Genomic DNA, 13546 nt, shown 5'->3' on the forward strand with positions numbered 1-13546 from the left:
TAGGCTCAAACTCCTGGACTCACGTGATCCTCCCGACTCGGCCTCCCAAAGTGCTGGGATTACAGGTGTGAGCCATGGCAACTGGCCGTCCTCTTATTTTTTTTTTAAGCAGATGGGCAGAACGCCCTGGCATGTGAGTCATGCACTATAAAAGCTCCTTTCATGCTTAAAACAAAAGTAATGCCTCCTGTATTAGTCCATTTTCACACTAGTGATAAAGACATACCCGAGACTGGGTAATTTATAAAGAAAAAGAGGTTTAATGGACTCAGTTTCATATGGCTGGAGAGGTCTCACAATCATGGCGAAAGGTGAAAGGCACGTCTTACATGGTGGCAGGCAAGAGAGAATGGGAGCCAAGCAAAAAGGGGTTTCCCTTATAAAATCATCAGCTCTTGTGAGACTTATTCACTACCATGAGAACAGTATGGGGGAAACCACCCCATGATTCAATTATCTCACTCTGGGTCCCTCCCACAACGTGTGGAAATTATGGGAGCTACAATTCAAGATGAGATTTAGGTGGGGACACAGTCAAACCATATTACCTCCCTCTACGCGACTGGTGTTTGATGATAGCTACCCTCTCAGCCATCCCTGGGCACCCAGCAGGTGGACATTACCTCCCAGCAGATCACCTGGGGAGCTATGTGCACCCCCTGTTCCTAAAACCACCCAAATGGCTGGGCACAGTGGCTCACGCCTGTCATTCCAGCACTTTGGGAGGCTGAGGCGGGCGGATCACCTGAGGTCAGGAGTTCAGGACCAGCCTGGCCAACATGGCGAAACCCTGTCTCTACTGAAAATACAAAAATTAGCCAGGTGTGGTGGCGGGCGCCTATAGTCCCAGCGACTCGGGAGGCTGAGGCAGCAGAATCGCTTGAACCCACGAGGCAGAGGTTGCAGTGAGCTGAGATGGTGCAGCTGCACTCCAGCCTAGGTGACAGGGCGAGACTCCACCTCAAAAAATAAAAAATAAAAAATATTTAAAAATAAAACCATCCAACTGTGGGGTGTTCCTCTTCTGAGGAACTGTGGTCCCTCAAGGGGTAGATGGACCCTGGTGACCATCACGGGGGACAATCCACCGGATTATCTGACTGATCGTCACAGTTCTGCACTGTCATGACCGTTGTGTGGGTGAGGTCGGGGTGCACTAGGACCCCTGCTCTCTGCAGCCACACAGGATCCGTCCCAGCCCTCTCTCCAGCCACCCACCTCCTGTCTGCTGTGAACGGCCTCAGAGGGACCTCTCCTACCTACCACCCGCAGGACCAGCCTTCTGGACCTGTGAGGTCTCTTCTGACTGCAGTTTCCCTGTCAAGACCAACCAAAGCGATAAACCTCACCCGCTACTCCAATCCCAAAATCCTCACCTGGCCCTGTTTCTGGAAATATCTCAGCATTGGCCAAAGGCTGAAGAGGGAGGAAAGGTCCCAGCCACCCAAGAGCAGGGCAAGGATTGGCAGGAGGGAGATACTGGAGGGGCTGAGGACCATGTGCTGGAGGGGCAGGGAGGCTGGGGGGTAAGAGGTTGTGCTGAGCACATAAAGGGGGCCGACCCCAAATGGCAGCCCCTAGAGCTTGACTCCTTCCCAGGGAAGAGGATGCCTCCCACAGGGAGAGAAGGCAAGAAGGACCTCCAGCCTTCTTTCCGTTTTCAGAGACAGGGTCTTGCTCTGTTGCCCAGACTAGAGTGCCTTGGTGTGATCACGTCTAACTGCAACCTCAATCTCCTGGATTCAAGCAATCCTCCTACCTTGGCCTACTGAGTGGCTGGGACTACAGGTGCAGGCCACCATGCCCGGCTAATTTTTTATTTTCAGTTTGTAGAGACAGGGGACAGGCTCTCAACTATGTTGCCCAAGCTGGTCTCCAACTCCTGGCCTCAGGCGATTCTCCAGTTTCAGCCTCCCAAGTAGCTAGGATTACAGGTGTGAGTCACTGTGTCTGGCCAAATGCTAAGGATCTTAAGCATCTTTCTTGGGAATCTCAAGTCTAGTCTGAACAGCCCTTGGCCCCTCTTCCAGAATTATACAACCCTTTGTTAGTCTCTCTTACAAATTCCCAGCATCTGTGCTGTGAAGAGTGTCTTCTAACGTGTGCTGCCAGGGACAGCACATCATCTTAACACCTGCTCCAGGGAGCATGGCTTCCTGACTCATAAGAAAGCAGATCTAGGCTGGGTGCAGTGGCTCACAGCTGTAATCCCAGCACTTTGGGTGGCTGAGGCAGGTGGATCACTTGAGGTCAGGAGTTTGAGACCACAGTAGCCAACATGGTGAAACCCCATCTCTACCGAAAATACAAAAATTAGCTGGGCATGGTGGAGGGCGTCTGTAGTCCCAGCTACACTCAGGAGGCTGAGGCAGGAAAATCACTTGAACCCGGGAGGCAGAGGTTGCAGTGAGCTGAGATCGTGCCACTGCACTCCAGCCTGGGTGACAGAGCGAGACTCTGTCTCCAAAAAGAGAGAAAGAGAGAGAGAAATCTAATCACACAAAGTCAGGAAAGGCAGGAGAGAGAGAGAGAGAGAGGAAGGAAGGAAGGAAGGAAGGAAGGAAGGAAGGAAGGAAGGAAGGAAGGAAGGAAGGAAAGGAGGGAGGGAGGGAGGGAGGGAGGGAAAGAAATCTAATCACAGGAAGCCGGGAAAGGGAGCTCTAGGGTCTTTTTTTTTCTCTTTTTTCCTTATGCTTCTGTAGGTATTGAAGCCCTAGGGCAGGGACCCTCAACCCCTGGGCCACAGACTGGTACCAGTCAGTGGCCTGTTAGTAATGGGGCTACACAGCAGGAGGTGAGCAGTGGGTGAGCAAATGAACCTTCATCTGTATTTACAGCCACTCCCCATCGCTCACATTACTGCCTAAGCTCCGCCTCCCATCAGATCAGTGGCGGCATTAGATTCTCACAGGAGTGAACCCTATTGTGAACTGTGCATGGGAGGGGTCTAGACTGCGTGCTCTTTATGACAATCTAATGCCTGATGATCTGCTACTATCTCACATCACCCCCAGATGGGACCATCTAGTTGAAGGAAAACAAGCTCAGGGCTTGCACTGATTCTTCAGTTATGGTGAGTTATATCATTATTTCGTTATATATTACAGTGTAATAATAATAGAAATAAAGCATGCAATAAATGGAATGACCTTGAATCATCCTGAAACCATTTCTTCTGCTCTCTGGTCCATGGAAAAAACTGTCTTCCATGAAACTGGTCCCTGGTGCCAAAAAGGTTGGGGACTGCTGCTCTAGGGTTTTGGTTCAGGGTTTCCTGAATGTGGACTTCTGGGGCCACATCCTTCTTTGCTGTAAGGGATCCTGCGCATTGTAAGATGTTGAGTTGCAGCTGTGGCCTCCACCCACCAGATGCCAGTAGCACCTGGCACCACCCAGCCCCCACCCCAGCTGTGACAACCAAAAATGTCTCCAGACTTTACAAAATGTCACCTGTAGGGCAAAAGCACCCCTGAGTGAGAACTGCTGCCTTAGAGAAAGGGTTATATCATCAAACATAATGGAGAGGCCAGGTGTTGTGGCTCACACCTGTAATCCCAACACTTTGGGAGGGCTGAGGTGGGCAGATCACCTGAGGTCAGGAGTTTGAGACCAGCCTGGCCAACATGATGAAACCCCATCTCTATTAAAAATACAAAAAAATTAGCTGGGCATGGTGGTGCACACCTGTAATCCCAGCTACTGGGGAGGCTGAGGCAGGAGAATCACTTGAACCCCGGAAGCAGAGGTTGCAGTGAGCCAAGATTGCATCACTGCACCCCAGCCTGGGAGAAAAAGCAAGACTGCTTAAAAAAAAGTAAGGCAGGAAGACCACTGCCCCACAGCAATTAGGCACTAGTGGTATCCCTGATACAAAAGGAACTACCTCAGCCTCCATTCTGATCAATGGAGATGGGCACATTATAATTTAATTAAAACAATTCTCAATTTAGCCTATTCATTCATAGATTCCTTTGAGCATGTGGTAAAAGTTGAGGAATAGCTAAGCCCCCAAATGCCGCAATTTCAGGGCTTACATAATATCTGAAATCCAAGGACTCCAGTTTGAAAAGCCATGTCATAAAACTATTTACATAGTTTGGTATATATAATAATTTAAAAATAACAATATTCGGCCGGGCACGGTGGCTCACGCTTGTAATCCCAGCACTTTGAGAGGCCGAGGCGGGCGGATCACGAGGTCAGGAGATCGAGACCAGGTGAAACCCCGTCTCTACTAAAAATACAAAAAAATTAGCCGGGCGTGGTGGCGGGCGCCTGTAGTCCCAGCTACTCAGAGAGGCTGAGGCAGGAGAATGGCGTGAACCCGGGAGGCGGAGCTTGCAGTGAGCCGAGATTGCGCCACTGCACTCCAGCCTGGGCGACAGAGCGAGACTCCGTCTCAAAAAAATAAAAATAAAAAAAAATAAAAAAAATAACAATATTCAATGTCTGAGAGGCAGTGGAGAAATTTGATCCCTAATGTACTGCAGGTGGTTCTGTGAATGGGTACTGTTGTGTATTCCAGGACACAGCAAGACCCAGTGAGAAGCTTGGGTCCTGCTGGTAATTCTTCAATTTGAGTGTTTAGCCTAAAGAAGGCATCCAGAATGCCAATACGGCTTTACATACAAACATTCTGGCGACTTACGGATTACAGTATCAAAACTCTGAAAACAGCCCAGGCGGGGTGGCTCATGCCTGTAATCTCAGCACTTTGGGAGGCCAATGTGGGTGGATCACTTGAGGTCAGGAATTTCAGACCAGTCTGGCCAACGTGGTAAAACCCCATCCCTACTAAAAATAAAAAAATAAAAAATAAAAATAAATTAGCCAGTCATGATGGTGCGTGCCTGAGGTCGAGCTACTCGGGAGGCTGAGGCACGAGAATCGCTTGAACCCGGGGGGAGGTTGCAGTGAGTTGAGATTGTACCATTGCACTCCAGCCTGGGTGACAGAGTGAGACTTCATCTCAAAAAAAAAAAAAAAAAAAAGAAAAGAAAAAAGAAAAAAAAAAACCACTGAAACAATCTAAAAAAAATCTAATCTGTACAAGCTGGGGGCTTAGCAAATTGATATTTAAGAGGGGTGCAATAGGGTGTTGTTTACAATAAAATGGAAATTCCAATTACAGAGACTTGGAAACATGGAAGTTGTTTATAACAGTGTGATAAGAGGGAATTGGAAACACCACGGTGTTTTTTTTGTTTTGTTTTGTTTTTTGAGACGGAGTTTCACTCTGTCGCCCAGGCTGGAGTGAAGTGGTGCGATCTTGGCTCACTTCAACCTCCATCCCCCGGGTTGAGGCAATTCTCCTGCCTCAGCCCCCCGAGTAGCTGGGATTACAGGTGTGCGCCACCACGCCCAGCTAACTTTTATATTTTTAGTAGAGATGGGGTTTTGCCATGTTGACCAGGCTGGTCTCGAACTCCTGACCTCAGGCAATCCACCCGCCTCAGCCTCCCAGAGTGCTGGGATTACAGGCACGAGCCACTGCGCCCGGCCAATGGTGTGTGTCCTTTAACTGAAACTATGAAAAGAAAATGTATGTGCATGAACAAGAATGTGTGGAAAACATGAAAAAGTGAAAAGTATGAAAACTGGATTATCGGTAGATTTCTCCTTTTCTAAATTTCATTATTCTTTTTTTTTTAATAGGGTCTCACTCTGTTGCCCAGGCTGGAGTGCAGTGGTTCGATCATAGTTCACTGCAGCCTCAACCTCCTGGTCTCAAGAGATCCTCCTACCTCAGCCTCCCAAGTGGTTGTGAGAACAGGCGTGCACCACCATGCCTAGCTAATGGATAATTTTTGTATTGGCCTTGAATTCCTGGGCTCCAGAGATACACCCACCTCAGCCTCCCAAAATGCTGGGATTACAGATGTGAGCATGGCACCCAGCCTCATTATTCATTTTTTACATCTCTTTTTTAAAAATGATTTTTCTCGCAACACATGCAATTTCTCTTATTCCACCCCAATTCAATTCTTTTTTTTTTTTTTTTCTTTTTTGATGAGACGGAGATTTACTCTTGTTGCCCAGGCTGGAGTGCAATGGTGTGATCTTGGCTCACAGCATCCTCTGCCTCCCAGGTTCAAGCGATTCTCCTGCCTCAACCTCCCAAGTAGCTCGGATTACAGGCATGTGCCACCACGCCCAGCTAATTTTCTATTTTTAGTAGAGACGGGGTTTCACCATCTTGCCCAGGCTGATCTCGAACTCCTGACCTTAGGTGATCCACCCACCTCGGCCTCCCAAAGTGCTGGGATTACAGGCATGAGCCACTGCACCCGGCCCAATGCAATTCTTTATTTCCAAGGTCAAGTTTATGATTTTAAAAATTAACAGCTTACCTTGAGTTTGATTGTCCCTTTATCTAAAAATGAAAATAAAATGAAAAAAGTTAAATCAAGAGCTATGTTGCCCTGCCTCCCTGAGCTGCAGCCTCACGAACCACAAACTTTCTTAACCCAAAGGGGTTTCATGTGGACAAACACACCCTGGGTCATGCTGGCCTGGCCTGGGCCAGGCTGGGACTGGCAGAAGCCAGAGGTTTCCTCCAAGCTGGCGCAAGCTGAAGGCCAGAGGGAATGGACAAAGCTGAGCTATTCAGGGGAAAGCTGGCCTGCCTAAGTACTTGATTTACTTCACCCCTGGCTCCTGTCCAAAGTAAGCTGTGAGGGGAGTAATGGGAAAACACCAGGGGAGAGGAACAAGGAGAAGGGTGGAGAGAAAGAAGAGGGGACTGAGGTCCCCAGTGGACCTGACTGTTCTCCCATCACCTCACTCTGCTACCCACACTAAATCATTTGTGCTACTGCACTAGGTTTCTGGCCTCTAGGACTCAATTAGGTATCTATTATTTTTGCCCCCCAGCAACCATTATCCCATTTCCTGCTAACAGATCCTCAATTTCCTTGGACAAGCTATCTGCCCGGCACACAATCCACGTGGCTCCTAAGCTCTCCATCCACCTTCCTGGGACTCTGAGCCAATCTGCATAGGCCTTCCCCCTGGTCACAGTGATTGGTTCAGGGCTGAGCACATGACCCAAAATGAACCAATCAGCATAGGCCTTCCCCTCTGGTCATAGTGATTGGCTCAGGGTTGAGCACATGAACCAAGATAGGCCAATCAGAGGGAATCCTGGGACTTTATCCAGCCATCTTGGGAAACTAGTGCTTCCCCTGATCTTAAGGAGAGACCTGGTTGCATCAGGAGGTAGGGCAAGAAGCTGGCCAGCAATACCAGTGGACTTTTTTTCTAGGTATGAGAGACCATAAACTGTTGCAGAAGCCAACTGGAGTTGGGTTTCAGTTGGCTAGCCACCCAAGTCAGGAGTACCTGGTTCTTCTAGGACTAGAAGGGCTTCTGGAAGGTTCTAGAAGCTTCCACATTTCCACCTTCTCTGGCCACACCTCCCCAAAAGACAAGTGCTGCTTCACTGGCCTTGGAGCCCCTGGCCTTGTCTGTGTCTCCTGTGGCTACATCATTCTCGGCATGAGGAATGAGTCTACCTCCCCTGGGAGATTACAGCTTTCTGAGCCAGGGATCTGCATTCACTGTCTTGACCAGGAGGCTGAGGCTGTTGCTGTCTGCATTTGCCCAAGGAGTGAGGGGGAGAGACTCGCTGAGGGCCTGAGCTGCACTTAGTAACAGGCCTGTGAGCCCAGGTCTGAGTCTAATGGTTCAGGTGTGCTGGAAACCCAACAAAAGGTTGGAGGGGGGTCACGTGATCTCCTCCAGGTCCCCTGTCCGACCTCTGGTCAAAGCTGACACAGGTGGGTGACCCCACTCTGCCCAGATCTGCACCCACAGAACCAGGGCTGCTGAGGACCCATGAGCTGAGCTGCCCATCCTGGGCTTTACTCTCTCCATCTGTGGAATGGGGAGAATGCAACCTGTCCTCCCTCCCTCCCTCCCTCTCATTCCTCTGGGGATTTAGGGCAGAAGGGACGCAAAGCAACACCCACACTGCCCCAGCCCTGAAGGCCAGCAAGTGGCTCCGCTTTGCAAAAGAAGGGGAAGTCCTGGTCTGGCACCCAAGGGACCTACCCAGGATGGCTCCCTGGCTCTGCACCACCAGCTCACCCTGGGCCACCAGCTGAGCCTGGACCATGACTTCCCTTGGGGAGTTAAAGATGGTCACGCTGATGACTTCCTCCACGCCCGTGCGAAAAACAGAGGGAGCTGCGATCAAGTAACCCCTGCAGGAAAGGAGATCCGAGGTGAAGTTCTCACCCCCAGCCCCCTGGCCTCGCTGTCACCACAGCTAGGTCAGGGCTCTCCCCTCAGCAGACTCCTGCCTTTTGCTGACCACACCTAGCTGGCACTGATCTCTAGGAGTCTGTGTGCCCCCCATCAGTTCTTGAGTCCATGGATTGGCTCAATCACCTCTGAAGTCCCCATGCTGGGTAAGAATCTGGTCTCACTGGATTTTTCAGCATCGCACACCCCCTCTTACTCTCTGTATTCCAGCCTCCAGCCTGTTGACTCAGCTACTTCCTTCTGCCCCAGGACCCTTTTTTTTTTTTTTTTTTTTTTCCTGGAGACAGAGTCTTGCTCTGTCCCCAAGGCTGGAGTGCAGAGGCATGATCTTGGCTCACTGCAACCTCTGCCTCCCGGGTTCAAGGGATTCTCGTGCCTCAGCCTCCCAAGTAGCTGGGATTATAGGTGCCTGCCACCACGGCCAGCTAATTTTTGTCTTTTTAGTAGAGGCAGGGTTTTGCCATGTTGGCCAGGATGATCTAAACTCCTGACCTCAAATGATCCACCCTCCTCAGCCTCCTAAAGTTCTGGGATTACAGATGTGATCCACCACGCCTGGCCCTTCTGGCCCAGGACCTTTGCACATGTCATGCCCACTGTCTGAAATACTCTCCTCCACAAGCCAGGTAACCGGCAGGATCCCACTTCATCCTCACAGTGCACCCCCTCCACCACCACCATGAGAAGTGCTGACATCAGCCCCATTTAGAAAGTCAGAAAGGAAACCCTAGAGAAGTCAAGTCACCAGCCCCAATAGTGACAGACCAGGATTCTAACTCAGGCAGCCAGACTCCAGAACCCAATAAAAAGAAGCAAAAGGCTTCTTTGCAACATTCATTTTAAGAACAAACCCTGAAAACAAACTATAGGGCCTCAAACAGAAAGAGCTCTGAAAACAATGGAATCAAAGCAGGGCTCTCTTTCCTAAAATCTTCAGATTGACTATGAAGTCACCTCTGGAAGGGAGGCATTACTCCCAGTTTCCCGATGGGAAGTTGATGCTTCGGAAGAATAGGAACATGCACCAGATCACACAGCTGGGAAGAAGAGGGCACTGGGGTGTCCTTAGGGGACCTGACCTGAGGGCCCAGGTCCTCCCCACCTGAGCTCCTGTCTCCCAGTATCTGCAGCCTTCCATGGAAAATTACAAACGCCCTGTAACCTCATGAAATGCTTACAGTGTCCCCACAATCACCAAGAGCATTATAGCAAAGGCACCACAATTGCAACCATGTAGAATGATGGAAATCAGAAGAAAAGAGGGTAAAGGGGGAAACTGGACCATGCAATGAGATTAGGAGACATTTTCATTTCAATATTTTTTTATTTTTATTTATTTATTTAGTTTTAATTGAGACTGAGTCTTGCTCTGTTGCCCAGGCTGGAGTGCAGTGGTGTGATCTCAGCTCACTGTACCCTCCACCTCCCAGGTTCAAGGGATTCTTCTGCCTCAGCCTCCAGAGTAGCTGGGACTACAGGCGTGCACCACCACACCCAGCTAATTTTTGTATTTTTGGTAGAGACTGAGTTCCACCATGTTGGCCAGGCTGGTCTTGACCTCCTGACCTTAAGTGATCCACCCACCTTGGCCTCCCAAAGTGCTGGGATTACAGGCCCACTGCACCTGGCCTCAAGAGTGTCTCTAGAACAACCCAACATCCACATGCAAAAAGATGAATTGAGACCATTACCTCACACCATGCAATTAGATTAACTCAAAGTTAATCTTAGTAACAGATCTAAATTGAAGAAGTAAAACTTGTAGAAGCACTAGAAGAAAACAAAGGAGAAAGTCATTGCGTGCTTAGATCAGGCAAAGATTTCCTGAGTAAGATACCAAAAGTAAGATCCATGAAATAACTCACTGATAAACCAAACTTCATGAAAACATCATTACAAATTTTGAATCTCAAAAGACACAGTGGGTTTGTGTTGTTTCATACACATGAACAATGGGTTTGGGTTGTTTACTGCAGCCCTGGCCACAGTGTGCACTGACCCTGCGATCACAGTGTGCTCCATCTGCCTTGAATAATTACCAGCGTTTAGTCCCCTGGGATCACACATGTGCTGTCCAACTCTAGGACCAACTGGAGTTTGCAAGACCCTAGGTATGTGCTGTGTATTACATAACTCCAGCACTGACCAGGACATGTAATTACCCTGTTCAGGTGTCCTGTCCAGCTCCAGCACAGGAATGTGGCATCCTTTAAAAGGGGCATACTCTTTCTGTCTGGCTCCCAGCTGATCCCTAGAGCTTAGACAGGCCTCACATACAGTACGTGGTGAGTGTAGAAGAGAGAGTGAGGAATATGTGTTCATTTTGCTTGGTCACCTTTGAAACTCCTGACACTATGGGTTCAAGTCCTCATCCAACTGCCCAGAGAACCTGACATCACCAAATTAAGTTTCCCTGCCATTCAGAAGTTGCAGCTGTTTCCAGCTGTTGGGATACTTGCCAGCCATTCACTGTCACACCTGACCCACCCCTAGCATCTGGGCCAACACTGGCTTCTCATCCTGCTGGTCTCAGAAGGTCCCAGATTGGGGAAAGTGATGTCCAGGTCAGTGTAGACAGAATTGCTCTTACAACTGCAAATCTATGCTGCTTTCTGGAATCAGAGATTCCTCACACAAAAATCTCTCAGGTCACAGAAGTGGGCATCCAGAGCTATTCCTAAGACGAGATCCTTTGGGTTGGGTGAACCATGCCCCTGGCTTAGAGGCCAGCTAATCTGGAATCCCAGGTCGGTCATTTGGGGATGTATCTTCCCCAGTGTATCTCTCAGCACAGGGATTCCATGTCACTTAACAGATGGTAAGATCACGGGGTGACTTTAGTCGGAGGAAAAGCCCTGGAGAACTGTTTAAAACTCTCCAACGGGCCAGGCACAGTGACTCACGCCTGTAATCCCAGCACTTTGGGAGGCTGAGGTGGGTGGATCACCTGAGGTCAGGAGTTCCAGAACAGCCTGGCTAACATGGAGAAACCCCATCTCTATTAAAAATACAAAAAATTAGCCGGGTGTGGTGGCACACGCCTGTAATCCCAGCTACTCAGGAGGCTGAGGCAGGAGAGTCGTTTGAACCTGGGAGGCGGAGGTTGCAGTAAGCCAAGATCGTGCCATTGCACTCCAGCCTGGGCAACAAGAGTAAAACTGTCTCAAAACAAAAACAAAAACCCAAAAAACAAACAAACAAACACCTCTGTGTAAGGCAGGGTCTCTAACTGGAGCCAAGGTCTGTCATGTGGGGCCGCGTCATTACTTGCGGTGGAAGCTGACCTGCGCATCGAAAGCTGTTTACCAGCATTCCTGGCCTGCACCCACTTAATGCCAACACCAAATGCCTCCCCCTATTTGTGACCAACAAAAATACCTCCGGACATTTCCCAATGGCCTCAGAGAGACAAAAATTCCCCCGAGGGCTGAGAACCACTATTCTAAGGGATGCCAGCTTTGAAAGAAGCATCAGGATGAAAATTTGCAGGGTTCCGATTTCACAAAGTCTAGGAGAGGAAAGTCTGGATGCTCAGAGCACAGTAGACTGTCTTGCTTTTAAAACTGTGACCAGCAGGGACCAAGTACTCAATGCAAATAACGACACCCACCTAGTCTCACTGCTTACCAGTTTTCTGGAAACTCCTAAACAAGGGCTGCTTGAACAAGCCGTCTCCTAAACGCCCAGCTGGACTAAAAGGCTGGTCTTGTGCAGACCAGGGCAGCCCCCCTGAACCCGCAGCCCTGCAGAGCTCACCCGAACTTGCCAGATTTAGAAATATTCTCTGTGAAGCCAACTTAGGAGTTCTCCCCAGCAGCTAGTTAATTCACCTTCTCCCCGCTGTCAACCCACCAGAAACCTGCAAGCAAACCTCTAGAAAAATGTAGAAGCAAAACAAACACTTCCTCCCCCCTCACCACGCCCACCCACGGGAAACTGCCCCTTCGCACTCTCCTCCCACTTCTCAACCAAGACGCTCCTCTTACCTTCATGCCTTGGACAACTGGAAATCGCCACCCAAGATGACAGCCCGGGTCACGCGAAAGGAGCGAGGTGGGGCGGGGGGAGCTGACCTCAGCACCTTTAGCTTTTGGGAGTCCCTGTACCTCCACAGAGCCACTTCAGAAACTTTAGGGCGCCCCCTCCTCAAGACGATTCGGGAACAAGAGGCCAGCTCCAGCCCAGCGCGGAGGCTGTGTGGCCTTGGGCAGGTCGCTGCAACCCTCTGAGCCAGTCCCCGTGACTCCCACCCCAGAAGGCGACCGACCTCCTCTGTCTCCGGAGGATACTCACGGGGCCTGAGGCTGCGCGGCGCGCACGCCGTCCCGCGCCGACAGCAGCAGGAGCAGGAGCGGGAGCGGGAGCAACGGCCAGAGCAGGGCGCCGCTCATTTTTCGGCTCCTGGGGGGCGCCGCGCCTGGGGAGGGGGCTGGGTCAGGGCTGGGCCAGAGCCGGGGTCCGAGCGCGGCCGTCCTCGCGCCACCGCCGGGGGTCCTTTGTTCGCAGCCCCCGCGCAGTGCGCCCGGCGCCATGCGCCCCGCTCCGCGCCCGGCCAAGCTGGGGCAGCCCCGGGCCAGCCCCCTCCCCGGACCCGCCTCGTCTCCGGGCCCGCCCCGCTCGCCCCGCTCGCCCAGCTCCTGGGCGCACCCTCCCGGGACGCCTGCTCCGCCCATCTCCGGACCCCGACCCGCCCCGATCCCTTCCGGGGATCCTCCCCTCACTTACTCCCCGGACCCACCCGATTCCTCCCGAACCCGCCTCCCCGCCCCCTACCCGGATTCGCCCCCGGATTCCGCCCTCCCCACCAGCCCCGCCTGGGACCCGACCCCCCACCGTCCCCACTGTCTCTCTCCTCTCCACCCAGCGTCCACTCGGAACCTGCCCCTTCCCTGGCCTCTCCCTCCCTCCCTCACCAGCCACCCCCTTATGGCCCCCTCCCCGGGCCCGCCCCTCCCCAGGGGCCGCTGGGTCTGGACGCCGCCTGCAACCCCGATCCCACAGGGGCCGCCTTTCCCCAGGCCCTGGCCTGTATCTGGTGCCCAGTGCAGTGCGTACAGCCCGAGGAGCAGAGGACCCTTTGGGGAAACAGTCTAGCCAGGGGTCGAACCTTCCAGACCCACATCTGCCCCAGGCCCCTATCTGTGCTCTTTTCTCCCCTCTCCCCCACCCCTACTGTCCACAAATCCCTCGGGCCCGTCCCCTCTCTCTCTGGACCTCAGGGTCCCCCTTTGCCTCGCATAGAGCAGGGGTGGATGGGCACCCCCTTTCTCTCCAAGAGCAG

The 13546-nt window shown here is 51.4% G+C and overlaps 1 protein-coding gene across 1 annotated transcript in view; it reads right to left on the reverse strand.

Moving 5' to 3' along the window:
- The window catches only part of CPAMD8 (C3 and PZP like alpha-2-macroglobulin domain containing 8), a 135654-nt gene extending 122833 nt beyond the window's left edge, over positions 1-12821 (reverse strand). Inside the window, exons 1-3 of the mRNA XM_055239131.2 lie at positions 12559-12821; positions 8053-8204; positions 6351-6373 (exon numbers count right to left, since the gene is read on the reverse strand). Of these exons, the coding sequence (XP_055095106.2) occupies positions 6351-6373; positions 8053-8204; positions 12559-12797 (414 nt within the window). The 5' untranslated portion in view covers positions 12798-12821. The remainder of the gene's footprint in view (positions 1-6350; positions 6374-8052; positions 8205-12558) is intronic.
- Between the last annotated feature and the right edge of the window lie 725 nt (positions 12822-13546).

This window comes from Symphalangus syndactylus, chromosome 13 (genome assembly GCF_028878055.3).
Source record: "Symphalangus syndactylus isolate Jambi chromosome 13, NHGRI_mSymSyn1-v2.1_pri, whole genome shotgun sequence".
Classification (NCBI taxonomy): Eukaryota; Metazoa; Chordata; class Mammalia; order Primates; family Hylobatidae; genus Symphalangus; species Symphalangus syndactylus.